The 23,778-nt window shown below is 47.7% G+C and overlaps 1 protein-coding gene across 2 annotated transcripts; it reads left to right on the plus strand.

Annotated features, from left to right (window-relative positions):
* Positions 1-626: 626 nt before the first annotated feature.
* LOC134980914 (acyl-coenzyme A thioesterase 1-like) lies at positions 627-21,996 on the plus strand. Of its 2 annotated transcripts, XM_063947943.1 has the most exons (4): positions 1,276-1,365; positions 16,811-16,897; positions 18,717-18,919; positions 21,131-21,996. In XM_063947943.1, the coding sequence occupies exons 3-4, from the start codon at positions 18,857-18,859 to the stop codon at positions 21,731-21,733; spliced, it is 666 nt and encodes a 221-aa protein (XP_063804013.1). In that variant the 5' UTR covers positions 1,276-1,365; positions 16,811-16,897; positions 18,717-18,856; the 3' UTR covers positions 21,734-21,996. The 2 variants fall into 2 exon arrangements, with proteins under 2 accessions (XP_063804012.1, XP_063804013.1); XM_063947942.1 differs by lacking the exon at positions 16,811-16,897 and having other exon boundaries at positions 627-1,365.
* Positions 21,997-23,778: the final 1,782 nt, after the last annotated feature.

The following is a 23,778-nucleotide window of genomic DNA, read 5'->3' on the forward strand; positions in this document are numbered from 1 at the left end:
CACTCCCGCGTTTTTCACAGAAACGGTAGCGTTTTTTCCCACACGCCCATAAAACGGCCTGTTTCCGCCCAGAAACACCCACTTCCTGTCAATCACATTACGATCGCCTGAACGAAGAAAAAGCCGTGAGTAAAATACCTAACTTCTTAGCAAATTTACTTGGCGCAGTCGCAGTGCGAACATTGCGCATGCGCACTAAGCGGAAAATCGCTGCGATGCGATGAAATTTACCGAGCGAACAACTCGGAATGACCCCCATGGTACACTAATTTGTGTTCCCTGTGCTTTGACGTTGAAAACAACACCAAAAATTGTGGTGTCACTGTCAACCATTTTCCATGTGTACCTGGTCACCTTTTGTACCTGTCGACCTACTGACAGTCGACCTAACGCATACCCTCCAACTGTACCTTTTTAATAGGTACAGTACCTTTTTTTTAATGGTCTGTACCTATTTTTGGCTCTCCAAACTTCCATTGAAAGTATAGGAAAAGGGGCGTGACCATGCCCCCTTACCCATGGCCACGCCCCTTTTTCTAATTTGTACCGATTTTTTGTGTAAAATGTTGGAGGGTATGCTAACGATGCATACCCCTTTGCAAGTACTGTTTAATGTACAAAGTAAAATACTTTAATTCACTTCTGCAGGCGACCCACACTGTGCATTTACAGTGCAGTCAGTGGCAGCATTATGCAATGACCGTCCTTGTGTGCCCTTCATTAACTTTATGCCACTTGTGGAAGTGCTGCTAGGCCGACTCCACGTGGTACCGTAATCACATAGCAAGCACAGAGGAACACAGCCCGGGGGAAGCAGCCGCCTGATCACCACAATGCTGCAGCTGCACTCTCTGCTCCCCCGTCTCCTGTCACCCTACTGCAGTGTGTCCCACCGGTACAGCCGCCCCATGTCTGCCGTCTCCCTGCAGCTCTCCCCGGACCGCTGCCTCTTCGATGCCCCCCTGAGGCTCCGGGCGTCCGGTCTGAGCCCCGGGCAGGACGTCACCCTCCAGACCGCTCTGACCGATGAAGGAGGGGAGATCTTCTCTTCCCTCGCCCGCTACAGAGCTGGGAGCAGCGGGGAGCTGGACCTTACCCGCAGCCCGGCACTGGAGGGCGGGAGCTTCACCGGCAAAGAGCCCGAAGGGCCCCTGTGGGCCATGGAACCCAGGAAACCCCTTAGGAGGTTGATCAAGAAAAACGTGCAGACGCCGTTCCAGCTGCGCTTCTCCCTGCACCAGGCCCACGGGGAGCCCGGGACTCTCCTAGCGTCAGCCGCCCAGGAGAGGAGCTTCATGGGGGAAGGGGTTACCCGGGTCCCGGTGCGTGAGGGGAGAGTGCGGGGCAGCCTGTTCCTCCCACCCGGTGAGTATGAGATGGGCCAGACACTTCTCTCCATGATTTAATAGCCCAGCATGTCATGCTCCTATAACTGCTGCCACTAATACCGCTTTCACACACATTGCATTGCTGGGTCGCACCTGGCGTTTTGTATGGGATCCGGTCTGAAGATCGACAGTGTCTAGGTCGACAATGTTTAGGTCGACATGGATGGATTGTCGACAGGGTTTCTAGGTCGACATGTGCTAGGTCGACAGGTCTAAAGGTCGACATGAGTTTTTAAAAAAAAATTTGGGGGGGGATTTTTTCATACTTAACGATCCACGTGGACTACGATTGGAACGGTAAAGTATGCCGAGCGAAGCGGTAGCGGAGCGAAGGCACCATGCCCGAAGCATGGCGAGCGAAGCGGTGCACTAATTTGGGATCCCGGTCACTCTACGAAGAAAACGACACCAAAAAAATAAAAAAAAATCCTCATGTCGACCTTTAGACCTGTCGACCTAGCACATGTCGACCTAGAAAGTGAAACCCTGTCGACCTTCCATCCATGTCGACCTAGTGACTGTCGACCTATAGCGGTCGACCTAAACATTGTCGACCTAGACACTGTCGATTTGATGAACCACACCCGTTTTGTATATGGGTACATCCTAGGTGCGACCCCTTTCATTCTTGCAGCACGAACGTGGCTTATTGCTGGGTTGGCCTGACGTGTCCTGAGCCAGCGAGTGACCTGGCATACCTGAACGCAGCACCGCTCAACCAGTGTAATTTTAATAGAGTGCTTTCATTCACACTGTACATACAATACCCGGGTCTCTGCACATTCATGTGCAGTAACCCTGGATATTTATGGCAGTCAGAAGAATGGCGCCAGACTCCCGACAGCTGTCAGAATGCTGACGCAGGAATCCTGAGTGTAATACAGGTTGAGTCTCCCTTATCCAAAATGCTTGGGACCAGAGGTATTTTGGATATCGGATTTTTCCGTATTTTGGAATAATTGCATACCATAATGAGATATCATGGTGATGGGACCTAAATCTAAGCACAGAATGCATTTATGTTTCATATACACCTTATACACACAGCCTGAAGGTCATTTTAGCCAATATTTTTTATAACTTTGTACATTAAACAAAGTGTGTCTACATTCACACAATTCATTTATGTTTCATATACACTTTATAAACACAGCCTGAAGGTCATTTAATACAATATTTTTAATAACTTTGTGTATTAAACAAAGTTTGTGTACATTGAGTCATCAAAAAACAAAGGTTTCACTATCTCACTCTCATTCAAAAAAGTCCGTATTTCGGAATATTTGGATATGGGATACTCAACCTGTACCCCTTTCACACCAGCAGCTTTGAACACGGGTTATTGGCACATGAGCGCTCATAACCTATGTTCATGTTCCGTGTGAAAGGTACCAGGGGCAATATACCGGGTTGAGCAACCCGGTATTTCAACCCTGCTAGCGAGCAGGATTGAACGCGTGTTCAACTCGGCTCTCTGTGTGGTGTGAACGGGAGCTGGATCAGTGCGACCCGTTTCCCTTTCACAGTGTGTGGACGGACGGCGCTTGAAGATCATGTTATCTCCTAGCACCGCCCACGCCGCGTCACCAACTCAGCATATTGCCGGGTTGCAGTCTGCGGTGTGAAAGCCTAGGGGTACTGAGGTGGGTCGCACTCTGGGAGCTCCCGTGTCAGGCTCCCGGGTGCGACCCGCCTCAGATGGTATGAAAGTGGTATTAGTATCCCGGGGAGGGTTAGGTTGCGGGAAGTGACGTTGCGGGCACCTGTCTGGATGCCAGTGTCTGTAATGTGACCATCGGCATCCTTGCTGCAGCAAGGAGTAGGGCAGGAACCCTCCTAGTGTTTCTGTATGTGTGTAACCACAGCCTGTAGGATTGTAGTCTTTCATTGTAAGCGTATAAAAGCGATCGCAGATACCACACGCTCCAAGAAGCTGCACCCACATTAGTAAAGAGGGATTGTAGTGTCCGTAGCAAAGATATTGTGTGGGCTCCAGAATAGAATACCCCAACCGAAGACCTCACATGCTTTATTTACTAAGCAAGCCACTGCTTCTCGTCATGTTTCAGCTGTTTTAGATTTGAGGTCTACGCACACAGAGAACCCCCTTTTTGCTTTTGCAAACTGCAGCTTAATAAATCAGTCCCCATAAGTCTATTAGTTCCAGTACCATTGCTGGACATTTTAGTGCCCTGGGCTGGGGAGATCTCTACCCCCTTTCCCCCTCTCCACCTGTGCTACGCCCATGTTAATAGTGAGGGATTAATGTGTTAATAGTGAAGGTATATTTTGTGGATTCTAGAATACCATACCCTGAGTGAAGAAGACAGGCCATCTGATGCACTGTTTTAAAAGTCACATGATTTAGGATTGTTAATAATCACACTGCGAGTAATCCTGTAGCAACCGCTACGTCTAATGCTGAGACGTATAAACAAAGGAGCAAAGTTATTATGACCACCATGCGATTTTATGCAGAGTAGTTATTCTGGAGATGCTGCCGATGTACAGTAGGATGTCTGACTATAAGAACGGATATGTGAAGTAATGCAAAGACTAGTGAAGTGTGTCACTCCTGAAATAATGGGTAAACCATGCAATCTGATGGACTTTGAATGTGGAGTGTTTGTTTGTGCGAGCATTTACAAGATGTCTACTCAGGAGATTTTTTCGTGGGCAGCTGTTATTAAAGTGTGCACTAGCAGACAAAAAAGTGGGTCTGAGTGCAAAGCCTGTGTCCATAAACTGCTACTGTATGCCTGAACAGAGAGTGGGAAGACTTGTTCAGTCCACAGATGGGCTACAGTGCATCAAATTGCAGATAATCTAAACTATAGAACCATTTAGGTGGCCTCTCTGAACAATGCGCTGCACATTACATCGTATGGGCTACAGAAGCGGGAAGCCTGTTTGTACGCCATTGCTATCTGTAGCAAACGGGTTGAAACACCCCCAGTTTGCTATGGAATTTCACAGTAAATGACTGGGAATGGGTCATGTGGTCTGACGAATCACGTTTTCAATTAACCATGTAGATTGTAGGGTGAAGCCATGGAGACAACAGTATGAAAGTATGTATCCGACTAATCAAACCCAACCCGTAGGTGACAGAACTGAGCTCTCTAAGCACACACATTCTTCCACCTCATGGTAAGATGCCTTTCTTTTCTTGCTTGCAGCTGCTCTCTGGTCTGGTGGGCTGATTGAGCCTAACTTCAATACGACTCTTATACTGCATGTTCTGGCTGCAGGTCTAGTGTTATTGTATTATATAACACTGCTTTCTGCTGCGAGGTACACTGGCCTCCACAGGGAATGACGTTGGGGGTGTAGAGTAGGATCTTGATCCGAGGCACCAACAGGCTAAAAGCTTTGACCTTCTTCCCAAAATGCGTAGCACCGCCTCCTCTATAACCCCGCCTCCGTGCACAGGAGCTCAGTTTTGTAGTTGGTGCCATGCAGTGCAGGCTCAGAAGAGCTTTTTTAAGTGAAAAATGAAGACTTCAAGGGCTGCACAGAGACACTGAGTGTTAGATGTCAGTCAGACATCTCCTGCTGCAGCTCCATCACCTCCCCCAGCGGCACTGTATACTCCCGCGCCCTGGTTGCCGAGTACTTACAGCGGAGGCTCCGGTTTTCTTCAGTCAGTCACACCCACCACCGCACCTCTCCAGGATCACATGGCCGCATTCAGGGAAGAGGTAAGTGGGCCCCCCAGGCGGTACCGGCTGTAAACCGTGATCCGGTGCGAGGCAGGCCACGCTCACTGGCGTGGACACTGTGGCAGTACAGGGACCCCACTAGACCACCACGGCAAGGGCACAGGTCGGATTCTCTCAAAAATACGTTTGCTAAGGCCCACAGTACCCGGTGGTGAAGTCCAGAAAGGGGATAAGGCTCTGACCTGTAGCCCCAGCCCCAGGGCGCCATTAGAGTAAATGTTTCCACCCTGGAGCTGCATATCTCTCTCTCCCTCACTCCCTGTCAGCGTTTGGGCGCCATTAGGACAAGCTGAGCTGATCCTGGGACTGTTTGAGCAAATCCTCCTCTGTAAAGGCACCTGCATGTCAGCGCTGTGCATTTTACAGGACACTTAAGTATTCTACATGTCTGCTGACAGTGTTAGTTAAGAAAAAGTTCATTTAGTAAGGGTTATTTAGTACAAGTACCCTGTGATATACATCCAGTCTTTACTGTGCATTGATATATCTCTTGAGTGTATAGCTATGCTTTGTATTACTCTGTATTGCTAGTCCAGTGCAGTTTTATTGAATGTCATAATTTCTGCATCGTATAATGTGAATATGTGTGTGCGCATATACAGTAGCTGCTGTGTGACCTCCATTTCGTGTATCTCACTCAGATTGCTATCCCTATATTCTGTAACCTGAGGGGGCTAAGTGCGTCAGGATTATTACTTAATATAGGTGTTTCACAAGATATACTTATTGTGTATTTCTCTAACGTCCTAGTGGATGCTGGGGACTCCGTAAGGACCATGGGGAATAAACGGGCTCCGCAGGAGATGGCACTTTAAGAAAGAATTTGGATACTGGTGTGCTCTGGCTCCTCCCTCTATGTCCCTCCTCCAGACCTCAGTTTGAATCTGTGCCCGGACGAGCTGGGTGCTGTTTAGTGAGCTCTCCTGAGCTTGCTATAAGAAAGTATTTTGTTAGGTTTTTTTATTTTCAGGGAGATCTGCTGGCAACAGACTCCCTGCAGCGTGGGACTGAGGGGAGAGAAGCAGCCCTACTCTCTGAAGATAGGTCCTGCTTCTTAGGCTACTGGACACCATTAGCTCCAGAGGGATCGTACACAGGATCTCACCCTTTGTCGTCCGATCCCGGAGCCGCGCCGCCATCCCCCTCGCAGAGCCGGAAGACAGAAGCCGGGTGAAAGAAGCAAGAAGACTTCAAAATCGGCGGCAGAAGACTCCAGTCTTCAAACTGAGGTAGCGCACAGCACTGCAGCTGTGCGCCATTGCTCTCACACTAAACCCACATACTACGGTCACTGTAGGGTACAGGGCGCAGGGGGGGGGGCGCCCTGGGCAGCAATTAGGACCTCTTGGCAAAAGTTGGGCAAATATACAGTTGGGCACTGTATATATGCATGAGCCCCCGCCATAATTTTACACAGAAACGCGGGACAGAAGCCCGCCGCTGAGGGGGCGGGACTTCTTCCTCAGCACTCACCAGCGCCATTTTCTCTCCACAGCTCCGCTGAGAGGAAGCTCCCCAGGCTCTCCCCTGCAGATTCACGGTAGAAGAGGGTAAAAAGAGAGGGGGGGCACATAAATTAAGGCGCAAAAACATTATATACAGCAGCTACTGGGTTAACACTAAGTTACTGTGTGATTCCTGGGACATATAGCGCTGGGGTGTGTGCTGGCATACTCTCTCTCTGTCTCTCCAAAGGGCCTTGTGGGGGACCTGTCTTCAAAAAGAGCATCCCCTGTGTGTATGGTGTGCCGGTGTCGACATGTTTGACGAGGAAGGCTATGTGGAAGCAGAGCGGGAGCAAATGAATGAGGTGTCTCCGCCGACGGCGCCGACACCTGATTGGATGGATATGTGGAAGGTTTTAAATGATAATGTTAATTCCTTGCATAAAAGGTTGGATAAAGCTGAAACCTTAGGACAGTCGGGGTCTCAGCCCATGCCTGATCCTATGTCGCAGAGGCCGTCAGGGTCTCAGAAGCGCCCACTATCCCAAATTGTTGACACAGATACCGACACGGATTCTGACTCCAGTGTCGACTATGATGATGCAAAGTTACAGCCTAAATTGGCTAAAGCTATACGTTATATGATTATAGCAATGAAGGAGGTGTTGCACATCACAGAGGAAACAAGTCCCTGACAAGAGGGTTCATATGTATGGGGAAAAAAGGCAGGTGGTGACCTTTCCCCCTTCACATGAGCTAAATGAGTTATGTGAAAAAGCTTGGGAATCTCCAGATAAAAAACTGCAGATTTCCAAACGGATGCTTATGGCGTATCCTTTCCCGCCAACAGACAGGCTATGCTGGGAATCCTCCCCTAGGGTGGACAAAGCTCTAACACGCTTATCCAAGAAGGTGGCCCTACCGTCACAGGATACGGCCACCCTAAAAGATGCTGCGGATAGAAAGCAAGAGGGTACCCTGAAGTCCATTTATACACATTCAGGTACCTTACTAAGGCCGGCAATTGCGTCGGCCTGGGTGTGTAGTGCTGTAGCAGCATGGATGGATACCTTATCTGAGGATCTGGATACCTTGGACAAGGATACTATATTAATGACCCTGGGGCATATAAAAGACGCTGTCCTATATATGAGAGATGCTCAAAGAGACATTAGCCTACTGGGCTCTAGAATAAATGCAATGTCGATTTCTGCCAGAAGGGTCCTGTGGACTCGGCAATGGACAGGCGATGCCGACTCAAAAAGGCACATGGAGGTTTTACCTTACAAGGGTGAGGAATTGTTTGGGGAGGGTCTCTCGGACCTGGTCTCCACAGCTACTGCTGGAAAGTCAAATTTTCTGCCATATGTTCCCTCACAACCTAAGAAAGCACCGTATTACCAAATGCAGTCCTTTCGTTCACAAAAAGGCAAGAAAGTCCGAGGTGCGTCCTTTCTTGCCAGAGGCAGGGGCAGAGGAAAGAAGCTGCACAACACAGCTAGTTCCCAGGAACAGAAGTCCTCCCAGGCTTCCACTAAATCCACCGCATGACGCTGGGGCTCCACAGGCGGAGCTAGGCCCGGTGGGGGCGCGTCTCCGAAATTTCAGCCACAAGTGGGTTCACTCCCAGGTGGATCCCTGGGCAATAGAGATTGTGTCTCAGGGATACAAGCTGGAATTCGAGGAGATGCCCCCTCACCGATACCTCAAATCGGCCCTGCCAGCTTCCCCCTTAGAGAGGGAAATAGTGTTAGCTGCAATTCACAAATTGTATCTTCAGCAGGTGGTGGTCAAGGTTCCCCTCCTTCAACAAGGAAAGGGTTATTATTCGACCATGTTTGTGGTACAAAAAACCGGTTCGGTCAGACCCATATTGAATTTAAAATCCCTGAACATATACCTGAAAAGGTTCAAGTTCAAGATGGAATCGCTCAGAGTGGTCATCGCAGGCCTGGAAGGGGGGGATTTTATGGTGTCTCTGGACATAAAGGATGCATACCTTCATGTCCCCATTTATCCACCTCATCAGGCGTACCTCAGATTTGTGGTACAGGATTGTCATTACCAATTCCAGACGTTGCCGTTTGGTCTCTCCACGGCACCGAGAATATTTACCAAGGTAATGGCGGAAACGATGGTGCTCCTGCGAAAGCAGGGGGTCACAATTATCCCATACTTGGACGATCTCCTCATAAAGGCGAGGTCCAGAGAGCAGTTGCTGATTAGCGTAGCACGCTCTCGGGAAGTGTTACAACAGCACGGCTAGATTCTAAATATTCCGAAGTCGCAGTTGACTCCTACGACTCGTCTGCCCTTCCTGGGCATGATTCTGGACACAGACCAGAAGAGGGTTTATCTCCCGATGGAGAAGGCTCAGGAGCTCATGACACTGGTCAGAGACCTATTAAAACCAAAACAGGTGTCGGTGCATCACTGCACGCGAGTCCTGGGAAAGATGGTGGCATCATACGAGGCCATTCCCTTCGGCAGGTTCCATGCGAGGACCTTTCAATGGGATCTGTTGGACAAGTGGTCCGGATCACATCTACAGATGCATCGGATGATCACCCTATCCCCCAGGGCCAGGGTGTCTCTCCTGTGGTGGCTGCAGAATGCTCACCTTCTCGAGGGCCGCAGATTTGGCATTCAGGACTTGGTCCTGGTGACCACGGATGCAAGCCTCCGAGGGTGGGGGGCAGTCACACAGGGAAGAAATTTCCAAGGTCTGTGGTCAAGTCAGGAGACTTGCCTACACATCAATATCCTGGAACTAAGGGCCATATACAACGCCCTACGTCAAGCGGAGACCCTGCTTCGCGACCAATCAGTTCTGATTCAGTCAGACAACATCACCGCAGTGGCTCATGTAAACCACCAAGGCGGCACAAGGAGCAGGGTGGCGATGGCGGAAGCCACCAGAATTCTTCGCTGGGCGGAGAATCACGTAAGCGCACTGTCAGCAGTGTTCATTCCGGGAGTGGACAACTGGGAAGCAGACTTCCTCAGCAGGCACGACCTCCACCCGGGAGAGTGGGGACTTCATCAAGAAGTCTTCACGCAGATTGCAAGTCGGTGGGAACTGCCACAGGTGGACATGATGGCATCCCGCCTCAACAAAAAGCTACAGAGGTATTGCGCCAGGTCAAGAGACCCTCAGGCGATAGCTGTAGACGCACTAGTGACACCGTGGGTGTTCCAGTCGGTTTATGTATTTCCTCCTCTTACTCTCATACCCAAGGTGCTGAGAATCATAAGAAAAAGAGGAGTGAGAACAATACTCATTGTTCCGGATTGGCCAAGAAGGACTTGGTATCCAGATCTGCAAGAAATGCTCACAGAGGACCCATGGCCTCTGCCTCTAAGACAGGACTTGTTGCAACAGGAGCCCTGTCTGTTCCAAGACTTACCGCGGCTGCGTTTGACGGCATGGCGGTTGAACGCCGGATCCTAGCAGAAAAAGGCATTCCGGATGAAGTTATTCCTACGCTGATAAAGGCTAGGAAGGACGTGACGGCTGAACATTATCACCGTATATGGCGAAAATATGTTGCTTGGTGTGAGGCCAGGAATGCCTCCACGGAGGAATTCCAGCTGGGCCGTTTCCTTCACTTCCTACAGGCGGGAGTGACTTTGGGCCTAAAATTGGGTTCCATTAAGGTCCACATTTCGGCCCTGTCTATTTTCTTTCAAAAAGATCTGGCTTCTCTGCCTGAAGTGCAGACGTTTGTAAAGGGAGTGCTGCATATTCAGCCCCCTTTTGTGCCTCCAGTGGCACCTTGGGATCTCAACGTGGTGTTGAGTTTCCTGAAGTCACACTGGTTTGAACCACTTAAAACCGTGGAGTTAAAATATCTCACGTGGAAGGTGGTCATGCTATTAACCTTAGCTTCGGCTAGGCGTGTGTCAGAATTAGCGGCTTTATCACATAAAAGCCCCTATTTGGTTTTCCATATGGACAGAGCAGAATTGAGGACCCGTCCACAATTTCTGCCTAAGGTGGTGTCATCTTTTCATATGAACCAACCTATTGTGGTGCCTGTGGCTATTCGTGACTTGGAGGATTCCGAGTTACTAGATGTGGTCAGGGCTTTTGAAGGTTTATGTAGCCAGAACGGCTAGAGTCAGGAAAACTGAGTCGCTGTTTATCCTGTATGCATCCAACAAGCTGGGTGCTCCTGCTTCAAAGCAAACTAATGCTCGCTGGATCTGTAACACGATTCAGCAGGCTCATTCTGCGGCAGGATTGCCGCTGCCAAAATCAGTAAAAGCCCACTCCACAAGGAAGGTGGGCTCTTCTTGGGCGGCTGCCCGAGGGGTCTCGGCATTACAGCTTTGCCGAGCAGCTACTTGGTCAGGTTCAAACACTTTTGCTAAGTTCTACAAGTTTGATACCCTGGCTGAGGAGGACCTTGTGTTTGCTCATTCGGTGCTGCAGAGTCATCCGCACTCTCCCGCCCGTTTGGGAGCTTTGGTATAATCCCCATGGTCCTTACGGAGTCCCCAGCATCCACTAGGACGTTAGAGAAAATAAGATTTTACTTACCGGTAAATCTATTTCTCGTAGTCCGTAGTGGATGCTGGGCGCCGGTCCCAAGTGCGGACTTCTTCTGCAATACTTGTATATAGTTATTGCTTGCATAAGGGTTATGTAATAGTTGCATCAGGGTTGATCTGATGCTCTGTTGTTGTTCATACTGTTAACTGGGTAAGTTTATCACAAGTTATACGGTGTGATTGGTGTGGCTGGTATGAGTCTTGCCCTGGATTCCAAAATCCTTTCCTTGTACTGTCAGCTCTTCCGGGCACAGTTTCTCTAACTGAGGTCTGGAGGAGGGACATAGAGGGAGGAGCCAGAGCACACCAGTATCCAAATTCTTTCTTAAAGTGCCCTGTCTCCTGCGGAGCCCGTCTATTCCCCATGGTCCTTACGGAGTCCCCAGCATCCACTACGGACTACGAGAAATAGATTTACCGGTAAGTAAAATCTTATTTTTTTCGCTGTGATTTTTAGTCACCATATACCTCTGGAACTCTGTACTACACAGGGGGTTCTTGTCAGTTGTTGTGCTGCTGATATTGTACTGGGTTGCCTTGAATTGAGCTTTCAGACATGTCAGCTACAAGAGGCGATGGAGCTGCAGCTGATCCCACATTGCGTGGTGGCGACGCTGCAGACACATTAGAGAAAAACATAGCAGAGGAGGGTTCAGGTTCTGGGGGTTACCTACCCCCCAGTGGGACCGTAGCAACGGAGGTGCATAAATGACCCACCTTGGGCTACTTTCTCCACGTTATTGAATACGGTGGTAACTAGTTTTACGCCCCCTATGGGACCTCCTGTGCCGGTGCAACCGCTTATAGTCCCTGCGGTTAATCCGCCATGGGCAGATCAACTGTACACTCAGTTACAGCAATTGAACCAATCACTGACTAAACAAATCTCACCCTCGTCCGCCTAAGACCAAGGGGTCCTCGAAGCGGGCTATTTCTTCCTCGCAATCCACCAATGTCCCAGACACCTCGTCTGATGAGGATGGCATATATACTGACCCCACAGACACTGATACTGATAATTCTGATGGGGAATCTGTTTCACAGGTGGATGTTCCTGACTTGTTGAAGGCTATCAGGATAATTCTTCAAATTACTGATGACCCAGAGCCTGATACTGCACCTAAGAAACCGGACAGAGTTAAACGTCAGAAAGTGGTTTAACAAGTTTTACCTCACTCTGACCATTTAGTTGACTTACGTCAGGAATCCTGGGAAAATCCAGGAAAGAAATTCAGGCCTCACAAGAAGATGCTGGCTCGCTATCCCCTCGCGGCAAGGGTGGGGGTCCGACTTCTAGGGTTTACCCAGGAATGGTTGAAGACCACTTCTGATGCCTGGGTACGGGAAGTCGTCACTCGAGGTTACGCCGTATCCTTCAAGAATCGTCCCACTCATCGATTTTGCCTGACAGACGTCCTTTCGGATCAGGTGAAGGCAAAAACTCTTCATTCGGTGGTACAGTCTCTCCTGGACACAGGAGTGGTAGTACAGATGCCTCTGGCTCAGAGAGGCAAGGGATACTATTCACCGCTGTTCCTAGTCCCGAAACCAAATGGGTCCTCGCGGCCCATTCTCAACCTCAAGTCCTTGAACAAATTTGTGAGGGTTTCCAAGTTTCATATAGAAACTCTTCGCTCTATTGTTCTGGCCTTTGAACCTGGGGATTATATGGTCTTCCTGGACATACAGGATGCTTACCTGCATATTCCCATTGCAATGTTGCATCAGCAGTACCTGAGGTTTGCGGTTGGCAACCTCCATTACCAATTTCGGGCGTTACCTTTTGGTTTGACCACGGCTCCGCGAGTCTTCACCAAGGTCATGGCGGTAATGACGGCTGTACTCCTCCGTTAAGGGGTCAGGATCCTGCCGTACCTGGACGACTTGTTGATCCTGGCGAATTCCCCAGAAATTCTCCTACGCCATCTGGATCTGACGCTCCAGTTTCTGCAAGCCCACGGGTGGCTCATCAACTGGAAGAAATCTTCCCTGGTCCCTGCTCAGAGCATGGTACACCTGGAGGCGTTGTTGGACACTCACAACCAGCAGTTGTTCTTGTCTCAGGAGAAAGTCCTGAAACTTCAGGACAGGATTTGATGCTTCCTATCTTGTCTGCAAGTGTCGATACATTCAGCAATGCAAGTGCTAGGTCTCATGGTGTCGGCTTACGACATGGTGGAGTACGCTCAATTCCATTCCCGCCCTCAACAGAAATTGATTCTTGCCAAGTGGGACGGCCTGCCTCACTGGATCAGGTCTCACATGATCTCCTTGTCTCCGGAGGTCCGTCTGTCACTGAGCTGGTGGCTTCAGGACCAACGATTGAGCAGGAGTCGTCCCTTCTGGATCTCCAACTGGGTCCTTCTGATGACGGATGCCAGTTTGAGAGGTTGGGGCGCGGTGTTGGAGCAACACTCCCTTCAGGGTCGGTGGACCAAGGAGTAGTCTCTCCTCCCGATAAACATTATGGAACTGCGGGCGGTGTTCAATGCTCTGAACTTGGTCCAGCATTTAATACAGAACAGACCTGTTCAAGTACAATTGGACAATGGGGGTAATTCTGAGTTGATCGCAGCAGTAAGTTTGTTAGCAATTGGGCAAAACCATGTGCACTGCAGGAGGGCCAGATATAACATTTGCAGAGAGAGTTAGATTTGGGTGGGTTATATTGTTTCTGTGCAGGGTAAATACTGGCTGCTTTATTTTTACACTGCAATTTAGATTTCAGTTTCAACACACCCCACCCAAATATAACTCTCTCTGTGCAGTTTATATCTGTCCCCCCTGCAGTGCACATGGTTTTGCCCAACTGCTAACAAATTTGATGCTGCGATCAACTCAGAATTAGGCCCAATGCCACCACAGTGGCGTACATAAATCATCAAGGCGACACTCACAGCCGCATGGCAATGAGGGAAGTATCAAGAATTCTTCAGTGGGCAGAACGCCGTCTGCCAGCCATATCGGCAGTGTTCATTCCGGGGGTCCTAAACTGAGAAGCGGACTTCCTCAGTCGTCAGGACGTACAAGCTGGAGAGTGGAGCCTCCATCCAGAAGTATTTCAAATCATAGTGGACAAGTGGGGCCTCCCAGATGTGGACCTGATGGCGCCTCGACACAATCACAAGGTTCCGGTCTTTGGAGCAAGGACAAGGGATCCTCAAGCAGCATTCGTTGACGCACTGGCAATTCCATGGAACTTTCGGCTGCCCTACGTGTTCCCTCCGGTGTCACTCCTGCCCAGAGTATTAAGGAAATTCAAGCAAGAAGGAGAAATCCTACTTCTGATCGCTCCAGCGTGGCCCAGACGGCACTGGTTCTCAGACCTTCAGGTTCTATTGTTAGAGCGTCCTCTTCTGCTTCCACAACGACCAGACCTCCTCGTTCAGGGCCCTTGTGTCTACCAGGATCTGGCTTTGACGGCGAGGCTCTTGAAGTTTCCGTCTTGAGGGCTAAAGGATTTTCTGAGCCGGTTATTCAAACTATGTTGAAGGCCCGGAAACCGGCTTCTGCCTCGGATTTATCATAGGGTCTGGAATTCTTACTTTGCTTGGTGCGCCACTAACAATCATGATTGGCCTCTATCAAGGTTCATATTTCTGCCTTGTTGGTTTGGTTCCAGAGAAAAAGTGCGACTTTACCTGATGTTCATACGTTCAATCGGGGTGTGTTGCAGATTCAACCTCCTTATGTCCCGCCTGTGGCTCCTTGGGACTTGTCGGTGGTTCTGGAGGCATTGCAAGGGTCTCCGTTTGAGCCTCTTGAATCTGCAGACCTTAAGTGGCTTTCTCTTAAGGCAGTGGTTCTCAAACTCGGTCCTCAGGACCCCACACAGTGCATGTTTTGCAGGTAACCCAGCAGGTGCACAGGTGTATTAATTACTCACTGACACATTTTAAAAGGTCCACAGGTGGAGCTAATTATGTCACTTGTGATTCTGTGAGGAGACCTGCAAAACATGTACCGTGTGGGGTCCTGAGGACCGAGTTTGAGAATCTGTGTCTTAAGGTATTGTTTCTGCTGGCTATTGCCTCTGCTAGACTGGTGTCGGATCTGGGTGCCTTGTCTTGTAGGTCCCCATATCTGATTTTTCACCATGACCGGGCGGTTCTTAGAACACGTCCCGGGTACTTGCCTAAGGTGGTGTCTTCTTTCCACCTTAATCAGGAGATCATGGTTCCGGCCTTTGCCTCTTCTGACTTGTCTTCCAAAGAGCGGTCTTTGGATGTGGTACGGGCTCTCCGTATCTATGTGAAGAAAACTGCATCCCTTCGGAAGTCTGATTCTCTCTTTGTACTGTTTGTTTTTCACAAACGTGGCTGGCCTGCTCACATGCAGACCCTGGCCAGATGGATTAGAATGGTGATTGCACATGCTTATATACAGGCTGGCCTTCCAGCTCCTGCTACCATCAAGGCCCTTCTACTCGGTCTGTTGGACCTTCTTGGACGGCCCGCCGCGGTGCGTCCCTTAAGCAATTGTGCAAGGCGGCTACGTGGTCCTCCGTGAACATGTTCATAAGGTTCTATGCCTTCGATACTTCCGCCTCCCAGGATGCTTCCTTTGGACGCCGGGTTCTTGTGCCCGCTACAGTGTGTCCCCTCCTATGAGGAACTGCTTTAGGACATCCCCAATGTCATTCCTGTCGAGCCCAGTGTACCCCGCAGCAGAAAACGAGATTTATGGTAAGAACTTACCATTGTTAAATCTCTTTCTGCGAGGTACACTGGGCTCTACAGGGCGCCCACCCTGACGCACTTAGCTTCTTTGGGTTGGTATGGCATTAGCCGCTGACACTTTCTCCTGTCGTGAGAATGTGGTGTATGTGGCTACTAACGGTTGTCGTCTCTTTTACCTGCTACTGCATTGGACTGGTTAACAAAACTGAGCTCTTGTGCACGGAGGCGGGGTTATAGAGGAGGCGGTGCTATGCATTCTGGGAAGAAGGTCAAAGCTTTTAGCCTGTTGATGCCTCGGATCAAGATCCTACTCTACATCCCCAATGTCATTCCCTGTGGAGCCCAGTGTACCTCACAGAAAGAGATTTAACAACGGTAAGTTCTTACCATAAATCTTTGTGGTCAGGAGATGATGGGGGTTTCCTGGCAGCTGAAATCTCAATTTTTTTTTTCAGAACCTTCCCTTATGTTCAGTGACATTAAAAATAGTATCCAGTCCAGAGACATACAACTAATGTTGTAGATGGGTAGCAATCAGTTTGCCAGCTGTCGGGATCTTGGTGGTCAGGATACAGACGCCGGAATCCCAACAGCCGACAATGCCTACAGCCGGAATACTGGCTCACAGGGGCTATTCCCACTCATGGGTGTCCACGACACCCATAGAGTGGAAATAGATCTTGTGGTGAGCTTCCGAGCCCGCAAGGGGACTCGTAGCACTCGCCCCGCTCCCTACATTCTGGCAGGTGGGGTACTGACAGCGGGCATCCCGTCTGCTGGGAATACATATGTATTCCGTTGTAGATACTAATATAGGAATACAGAATATGGGAGCATGCAAAGGATTGTAATGGATGAAGGAATTGAAGATTACTATGCTGAAAATGATTTAGATTGATAGATAAAGCTGATGTGTATAGGATATACTGTATGGATTATGGGGAGCAGTGTGATGTGATTACTGGGAGCAATGGCATGAAATGATACAATCAGTTGGTGTCTGTTTAACTTTTTTTAAACAGCCAAACAGTGCCAGATGAAGGTGTTCCCGTGGTCACAGATGTCCTACTCCACCCTTAAGATATGACATTCTTGTGTTTAATACAGAGGTACATGTTATTTGTTACTGGTTTTAAATACTTGTTCCCCATAAAAATGTATAATTCAACGAAACAGGTACAGTGCCTTGCTAAAGTATTCCCCCCCCCCCCCCCCCCATCCCTGGCTTTTTACCTATTTTGTTACATTACAACCTGTAATTTAATTTTTTTCTTCATCTGAATTTTATGTGATGGATCTGCACAAAATAGTCTAAGTTGGTGAAGTGAAATGAGAAAAATGTATGTAAATCTTTTTTTCTAAATTAAAAATTTTAAAATTGTCATGTGCATATGTATTCACCCCCTTTGCTATAAAGCCTCTCAAAAGTTCTGGTGCAACCAATTACCTTCAGAAGTAACATAATTAGTGAAATGAAGTCCATCTGTGTGCAATCTAAGTGTCACATGATCTGTCAGTATAAACACACCTTTTCTGAAAGGCCCCAGAGGCTACAACACCCCTAAGCAAGAGATCTCACACCATGAAGACCAAGGAGCTCTCGAAACAAGTCAGGGACAAAGTTGTTGAGAAGTACAAGTCAGGGTTGGGTTATAAAAAAAAAAAAATCTTTGATGATCCCCCGGAGCACCTTCAAATCCATCATCTTCAAATGGAAAGAACATGGTACCACAACAAACCTGCCAAGAGAGGGCCAGCCACCAAAACTCACAGACCGGGCAAGGAGGGCATTAATCAGAGAGGCAGCACAGAGACCAAAGGTAACCCTGAAGGAGCTGCAGAGTTCCACAGCAGAGAGTGGTGTATCTGTGCATGTGACCACAATAAGCCGTACACTCCATTGAGCTGGGCTTTATGGAAGAGTGGGCAGACAAAAGCCATTACTTAGTGTTGAAAATAAGAAGGCACGTTTTGAGTTTGCCAAAAGGCATGTGGACGACTCCCCAAATGTATGGAGGAAGGTGCTCTGGTCAGATGAGGCTAAAATTGAACTTTTTGGCCACCAAGGAAAACGCTATGTCTGGCGCAAACCGAACACATCCCATCACCCCAAGAAAACCATCCCCACAGTGAAACACGATGGTGGCAGCATCATGCTGTGGGGATGTTTTGCAGCAGCAGGGGCTGGGAAACTGTTTTGAGTCGAGGGAAAGATGGTGCTAAATACAGGGATATTCTTGAGCAAAACCTGTTTGTATGCCTGTGATTTGAGACTGGAACAGAGGTTCACCTTCCAGCAGGACAATGACCCGAAGCTTACTGTTAAAGCAGCACTCGAGTGGTTTAAGGGGAAACATTTAAATGTGTTGGAATGGCCTAGTCAAAGCCCAGATCTCAATCCAATTGAGAATCTGCGGTCAGACTTGAAGATTGCTGTTCACAAGCAGAAACCATCCAACATGAAGGAGCTGGAGCAGTTTTACCTTGAGGAATTGGCAAAAATTCCAGTGACAAGCTCATAGAGACTTATCCAAAGCGACTTGCAGCTGTAATTGCCACAAAAGGTGGCTCTACAAAGTACTGACTTTAGGGGGGTGAATAGTTATGCACACTGAAGTTTTGTTATTTTGTCCTGTTTGTTGTTTGCTTCACAATAAAAAAACAAACAAAACATCTTCCAAGTTGTAGGCATGTTCTGTGAATGAAATGATGCAAACCTTCAATCAATCCATTTTAATTCCAGGTTGTGAGGCAACAAAACATGAAAAATGCAAAGGGGGGTGAATACTTTAGCAAGGCACTGTATAAATGTGCGATGTTTATTATTTCAAAAGCTTATAAGAGCCAGTGTATTGTTACATGCAGTGTAACATCCCTGGACAATATGTCAGAGGCCTGATGTGTAACAAGTGTGATTTATACCGTTAGGGACTGGACCATTTCCTGGAGTTATTGAAATCCAAGGGACCGGCGGGGGCCTCATCGAATACAAGTCTAGCTTGCTGGCTAGTAAAGGATTTGCCACCCTGGCATTGGCTTACTATAACTATGAAGACCTCCCAAAAGAAATGAAAGATCTTCGTTTGGAGTACTTTGAAGAAGCGGTGACCTATATGCTGCAGCATCCCCAGGTGAGCCTTGGGCAGTTCCTGGGCACATTCATCTCAACATGATATGTTTTACACAAGTCTTGGCTAGAGCTAGCTCAGTGACGCAGTGGTATGGTTCTGTTATGTAGTCTTCATAGGACTATCAGCCTGGTACGATACATTATAAAAATGCTCATACCTGGTACTCATCACTTACTATGAGGAAGGTCGGGTTCTCGGAGAGTTACCAGCATTCCAGGAGCACATAATGTTCTAACTCACCATTACGCTCAAATAGAGATTTGTATCTGGTGTAAAGGTTTCTGCAAGAATGCAGCTGCTGTATACATAAGTGTGCGCAGGGGGGGGGGGGGTGCCTGGTGCGCACAGGCACCCCCTAATGTCTGGCACCCCAGTCTCACATGCCTGATGTAGGGATCGCCGAGCAGGCTGATTACTGTCCCCTCTGTGCTGCACCTTGTCAGGACTGCATTACAGACCGGATACCTGGGTTAATCAAGGGTGCCACTGCCACCGGCTTTCAAATTCCCAGCTCCACCACCATGTACAAAAACAGCGTGATGTGACGTGATTACGTCATGCTGCTCACATGCCCACCCGTCACACCCGCTACACGCCCACCTCAATCCTTCTATTCTATGCCAACACCAGCCACTGATGAGGAGCAGCATGCAGCCAGCGTTCCTCTTAGGAAGATAAAATCAATACTGGCAGGCGGCCGGCAGCAGCATTGATACGTCACTAGTTTTTCCAGCAGCAGCAGTACTAGTCTGCGACTGTCAGTGAGTGACTGACTTGTAAGTAAGCTGCTGCAGCTTGCAGGGGAAAGAGAGGGGGAGCCAGACCAGGCTGAGGAGGAGCACTGTAATTGCAGTGAGTGCAATCGGGTGTTTGTTTGGTGCACACCACAACATCTGACAATGTATCTGCTTTATTAGGATTGGTACAAAGGTGGAAATTTTATATGTGTTGACCATCAATAGATGGTGCTAGACACGCCCAAAAGGTGGTGCTAGACACACCCCTCCGACGGTACACCCCCTAATAAAATGTGCTGCGCACGCCAGTGGCTGTGGAACTACACATCCTAGCATGCCCTGTCACATTTCTAGTATTCCCTAATAGCAAAATTGTGGCAGGACATGCTGAGATATGTAGTCCCAGTGCAGCTGGAGTGTCACACATTGTATACCCCTGTTCTAAAGGCATTTGTTGTGCTGGTTTAACCTTCCGAGTGTATTCATAGAAAGTTGTAAAACTACATATGTACAGATACAGCTGACTAGTATGTGTTACAGACAGTGATTAGCATGTACTGGGTTTCTAAGGTAAACCTCCCTCCCCCACAGACAATTACCAGAACTGTGGGGTTCCGATCACCTTGACCCCCGCTGCACTGGACATCCCCCATCTGTGGTGTGCGTTCTAGTGCCCCTGTGACTTCTGTCAGTTTCTGCTAATTATTCTCCGAAATAACTTTTATAAGCCATGAGTTATGATAACATTACTTATATCTGTGAGTTCTGATGTCATCACTTCATTGTTCATTAAGAAAACTTATACCACAGCCTTGTTCTTTTGTACAGTCTACGGCTCCTCTGCAACGTATGGTATAATCTAGGGCAGAACATACATTATTACAGTTACGGGAAGATGAACATCTTATACCTAATTGAGATACAAGAGATGACAAATATAGAAATAAACAGCGGTTTTAAGGACATATATATTTTTGTCATTTGTGTTAACAAAACAAGTATCATCCATCGCACCTCCAATGTAGTCTGACTGGTGCAAAATAGATCTGTGTGTTTCATTTTCTAATATTTATTTTTAAAAAATTAAACAGCGTGAACGTAGTCTTCACAACCGAAACGTTATAAATAATACACTATCGTCCTTGATGAAGAGGAGAGCGAAAATAATAAGGGGTAGGTGGCAGGTGGACATCTATCTATGAGGATAAATAGCCTGGTATAGCAACTCAGAAGAGTCTGTAATTAATCCTCAGTATTCCAAACTCAGCTGCAACCAATGGAAATCACTGTACTGTACTTATGGATAGTTTAGGTACAAGAAGTGAGACTCCTTTTGCTCTGCTTGTTGGGGGAGATGGTGGAGAAAGGATAGGTTTACGATGGTTTATAATCAATCGCCTTCCTAATGTGTATTTGTACATATCTGATATAATACAGCCAGTTGGAGTCTCAGTCTGTTTTCTCTCTATTTTAGGTGAAGGGTCCAGGAATTGGTCTTCTTGGACATTCTAAAGGTGGAGACTTGGTGCTTTCTATGTCCTCTTTCCTTAAAGGCATAACTGCCTCAGCAGTCGTAAATGGCTCTGTTGCCAATGTAGCTACAGCCCTTCACTATAAGGACATTACACTTCACCCTATTGCCATAGATATAAAAAAACTGAAACACCCAAAGCCAGGAGTGGCAGATATCAGAGAAGTATTACACAATCCATTGGAGGAAGCTCACCAGAAAAGCCTCATTCCCATTGGGAAAGCAGATTGTAAGTTCCTATTTGTTGTGGGAGAAGATGACCGGAACTGGAAGAGCGACTTCCATGCTGAAACTGCTTGCAAGCTTTTAGAGGAACAGGGGAAAGAAAAGCCAGAGCTTGTGTATTACGCCAAGGCTGGTCATTACATAGAGCCACCGTATTTCCCATTGTGTCCAGCCTCCATGCACAGGCTTGTCGGTATGCCAGTGGTGTGGGGAGGAGAACCAAATTTCCATGCTAGGGCACAAGCGGATTCCTGGCAGAAGATACAGGATTTCTTTCACAAGCACTTAAACCATCAACGTATCCTGGTTAACAAACTGTGAGCAGTACTGCCGTATGCAATATCTATCTATCCTCTGTGTTATGCGGAGGGAAAGCCTTAGAACTTCTCACCTTCATTTATAAATTACTATCATAAGATGTTTCTGTTCTATGATCCATTTTCTGATTTTTAGCTCTTTTCAGCACTTACAGCAGATGTACAATTTCCGATTATGTGTATGTATATATATATGTGTGTGTGTGTGTGTGTGTGTGTGTGTGTGTATATATATATATAAAAAATAAATATGTGCATTTGTCATTAGTCTCCAGGTTGTAGTGATTATTTCTAGTATCCATCCTGGAGTCAGAAACACTCAGTCGCTGTTATGCGACAGCCATGGAGGCTTGGCACATAGATCTGGTGCAAAGTGGGCAGGTCGTTAGCTGATTACAGTATTATTATTATTATTATTGTCCTTTATTTATATGGCACCACATGAGATCCGCAGCGCCCAATTACAGAGTACACAAATAAACAAAACATGAAGACAGTGACTTACATTTCAATACAATATAGGACAAGTCCATGGTATATAAACATAGCTGCGTCAGTCAACAGCACTGAAATAAGTATCAAGGCAGCAGAAAACCGACGGATTTGGTGCCGTCAAAGGGAGTATTGAAAAGAAGATAGGTTAAGTAAGAGACGAAAAAACAGATGAGGGAAGAGGAACCCTGCTCGTGAAAGCTTACATTCTAAAGGGGTATATGCCATTAGTTGCTGGTACAGAAACAGAAGCATAGACAGCAAGGTTTGTGGTCTGTAGTAGCCCTGCTGGAGTGGGTGTCACAGATTTCTTATGTATCCTCTAATGTGGGAGCCCAGGGAGAGTGAGCGTAAATCCGCCCACAGTGCATGTACCAAGAAAAGTGAGGACATTTATTTTATGCAGGGAACACATCTCTACGACCCCATTGCCCTTCTCTGTTTGTTTAGTTTCATAGTCCTCTTCATTATTATTGTGTACTTGCACAAGCTCTATCATTGTACAAGCGATCCGTCTGTAAACTGTCACATCTTTCATATGCAGAACTGCATAACCTGCAGTTCCATTAATATGCCCTCGCTATACTATTGTGTGCCCCATTTTTGTCCAATTACACATCAATTGGGGATGCAACTGAGTTGCACAAGACTCTGCCTCACCCCTAGTTACATATTCTCTGCTCACAGTGGCAAACGCAGGATTTCTAGAGGGGGTTTCCAAATACAATCCACAATCTCCCACTCTGCGGAACATGGAATACCGTATTAATATTTTACACTATAGATTGCCTATAGTATTGGCTGTATCAAACATATTTAAATAATATAAATAAGTGACCAGGAAAAGGTTAAACATACTGTAAGCAATACACAAATATAATAGAACCAGTACTACACTTTCTAAGCACACATTTTCCCACCTCAGGGTTAGGCTCCTGTCTCTTCTTCCTGGTAGTAACTCTCTGGTCCATTGCACTGATTGAGGACTGAGAACTAGTGATGAGCGGGTTCGGTTTCTCGGAAACCGCCCCCCCGCCCCCCGAACTTCACCCTTTTTACACGGGTCCGAGGCATACTCGGATTCTCCCGTATGGCTCGGTTAACCCGAGCGCGCCCGAACGTCATCATCCCGCTGTCGGATTCTCGCGAGATTCGGATTCTATATAAGCAGCTGTGCGTCGCCGCCATTTTCACTCGTGCATTGGAAATGTTAGGGAGAGGACGTGGCTGGCGTCCTCTCCGTGTATTGTTGATGCAAATATATGTGCTTGCTTTACTTATTGCTTAATTGTGGGGACTGGGGAGCAGCTGTATATTAATATAGGAGGAGTACAGTGCAGAGTTTTGCTGATCAATGACCACCAGTTTTATCCGTTCTCTGCATGAAAAAAAACGCTCCTTATCTGTGCTCAGTGTGCTGCATATATCTGTGCTCACACTGCTTAATTGTGGGGATTGGGGAGCAGCTGTATTGTATAGCAGGAGTACAGTGCAGAGTTTTGCGGACAGTGACCACCAGTATACGTTGTCTGCCTGAAAAACACTCCATATCTGTGC

Source organism: Pseudophryne corroboree, chromosome 12, assembly GCF_028390025.1.
Source record: "Pseudophryne corroboree isolate aPseCor3 chromosome 12, aPseCor3.hap2, whole genome shotgun sequence".
NCBI lineage: Eukaryota > Metazoa > Chordata > Amphibia > Anura > Myobatrachidae > Pseudophryne > Pseudophryne corroboree.